This window comes from Silene latifolia, chromosome 10 (genome assembly GCF_048544455.1).
Source record: "Silene latifolia isolate original U9 population chromosome 10, ASM4854445v1, whole genome shotgun sequence".
Classification (NCBI taxonomy): domain Eukaryota; kingdom Viridiplantae; phylum Streptophyta; class Magnoliopsida; order Caryophyllales; family Caryophyllaceae; genus Silene; species Silene latifolia.
Genome location: NC_133535.1, coordinates 162,181,270 through 162,183,773, shown reverse-complemented (window position 1 = coordinate 162,183,773; position 2,504 = coordinate 162,181,270). Strand labels below are relative to the sequence as shown.

At 35.5% G+C, this 2,504-nt stretch overlaps 1 protein-coding gene across 1 annotated transcript; it reads right to left on the bottom strand.

Moving 5' to 3' along the window:
• LOC141606939 (cold-regulated 413 plasma membrane protein 4-like) lies at positions 1–705 on the bottom strand. The gene is made up of 3 exons (XM_074426322.1): positions 543–705; positions 363–433; positions 1–239 (listed from the first exon to the last, which is right to left on the bottom strand). The coding sequence occupies exons 1-3, from the start codon at positions 668–670 to the stop codon at positions 1–3; spliced, it is 438 nt and encodes a 145-aa protein (XP_074282423.1). The 5' UTR covers positions 671–705.
• Positions 706–2,504: the final 1,799 nt, after the last annotated feature.

Genomic DNA, 2,504 nt, shown 5'->3' with positions numbered 1-2,504 from the left:
TTAGCATACAATCCCTGGAAAAACCATTAAAAGAACAATGTCGAATGAGTTTGATATGCCATTTGCCCTTGTGAATGAATTCCTGAATCCACCAGAAGCTCGAAGGTGCTCTTGCAACAAGTAACACCCAATCACTAAACACACTGTTGCCCCAACCACGTTATCTCGAAGAGTGTCGGCAATCCAATCAGGAGCCACCACTATTATCAGAATTATCGCACCTGGCAATTCTAGCCATTCTGCAGCACAAAGATAATAAGTCTCAGGCATACTCAAAGTGATATGGTCCATCTAGTTCAAAACTCGCAATCTCACTTAGCCTAGCCTAAGATGACTAGAAATGTGGACGGGAAGATGCATACCAGGGAATTGACGTGGGAAGAAAAGGCGCAGTACAACTGCTATGAAAGCAACCCACATTCCGAGCTGTCCCCTGCATTTCAAAGCAACCAATACGGGATTACAGAAATTATTCGAGTAGAATGTAGCTAGCTTCTGATTACTAGGAAAGTAGGAATTCTAAGGTGAACCAAAACCCGTACCTGAAGAAGGCAAACAACACCAATGCAAGACTAAAGAAGAGGTAAGGCACCAACAATCCTGTCAGAATATTCGTCTTCCAATTTGTGCGATCCAATATCAGCAAATAACTGCAACATGCATGAGACATGGACAATGCTCAATAATTGGACACTTAATTAATCTACAGCAAGAGAAATGACTAGCTAATAATATTAGCAGAGTGCATAACTTGTTCTCTTGTACTCCATCTTAAGTTAACAAAGTTTAGTAATCATTTGATCACGGAAATTATCAAATTCCAGAGGACAGCCAGACAGAGGGCAGTCCGCTTTTAATACTAACAAGCTAGCTGCCTAGCTGCAACTGCGCATAATTTTCAGATCATATACTAGTTGGATAATGAAATCATGAGAAGGCACAGAGCCAACAACAAAAGATTAACTCATTCGCAACCCAATTTCTTAATCTACAACACCAATTTCAATTCAAAACCCCAATTATATGTGTACAAACTCGAATCAACAATTCGTCAACCCTAATTTGTTGACGAATTAACAAATTCGAAATACATAAATTCAAAATTAAGGGAAATTAAGAGAAATTAAACAAACCTCATTGAATTTTGATGTACAGTGAAGTATAGTTCGATTCTAGGAAGCAGTTTGATGATGGGGATATAGAGATTAATTGGAGAGAGAATGAACGTAATTTGGTTAAATGACACAGGGTTGGACGAAATTTGTTTAAATGACATTGGTAGGATCTCAGGCATTCATTTGTTTAAGATCTAAAGGCTGTGAGTGGTTCTCACGGTTCTCATTATATGGGTAGTTCTCATAGGATCTCGACCTATATATATATATATATATATATATATATATATATATATATATATATATATATATATATATATATATATATATATATATATATATATTTAAGCTAAAACTAATAATATCCCCACTTTGACAATGATGAAAGGATAGAGTGGTATGCTAAAACTGAGGAGTCGTTTGGTTGTATGCATGAATTTCCATTGCCTAGGAAGTGAAAGATCACATGAAGTTAGAATTCATGTGAATTAGAAAATGTTGTTTGGTTGCATACTTGCATATAGGAATTGCAATTCATGTAGGCATTCTCACTCACCTAGGGGACCTAGGTAAGCAACTTCCTCGATTATGGAGGAATTAGAATTCATGGGAAGTTCCAATTCATGTGAATTGGGGTAACCAAACAAGTTACCCATTTTGCAATTCACATGAATTGTACTTCCTGTGTTTTTTAGTGGGTAACCAAAAGACTCCTAATAGTATACCCACCTTAATAATTCACATTCATATACTTTTTGGACGAAAAATATTTCTCATTGTTCGGTCTCTCCTATCCGACGCAAACTTACATTGATTGATTCCATCTTCTCGTTTAATTTATTTTGATTTTCATCTAATTGAAATCGGTAACTACAATTTGTTCATACAGGAGAACATTTTCATCAAATAAATCAAATAATAAGTCTCTTAGGAAATAAGGGGGTGTTTGGTTCACACAAAAAAGTATGAGGTATGGGTTTGGAATGAGTCAAACCCATACCAAGTGTTTGTTTCACAAATACAAGGATTTTATACACATACCTCAAACCCATGACGTATGGGTTTCTCATACCCAAGGAGGGAGGTGGGTATGAGATTGATACCCATGGGTATCAAATTAGAATGAACAAATATCTGAAAACAAAATATGGCATATTGTAAATCCAATTTTTTATATACTTTTTCATTAAATAATTATTTTCATGATTTTATAATATTAAAAACTATTATTTGAAGTATTTTATTTTATGCATTTTAACCTTGATTGAGTTTCAAACTCATACCACCTGTTAGGCCCAGTTTAGCCTGGTCTGACCATAACCTGGCCTGACTCAACAAAGCTGATTGATCAAGACAAGAACCGGACAAATCTGACCACTATTTAGCTGT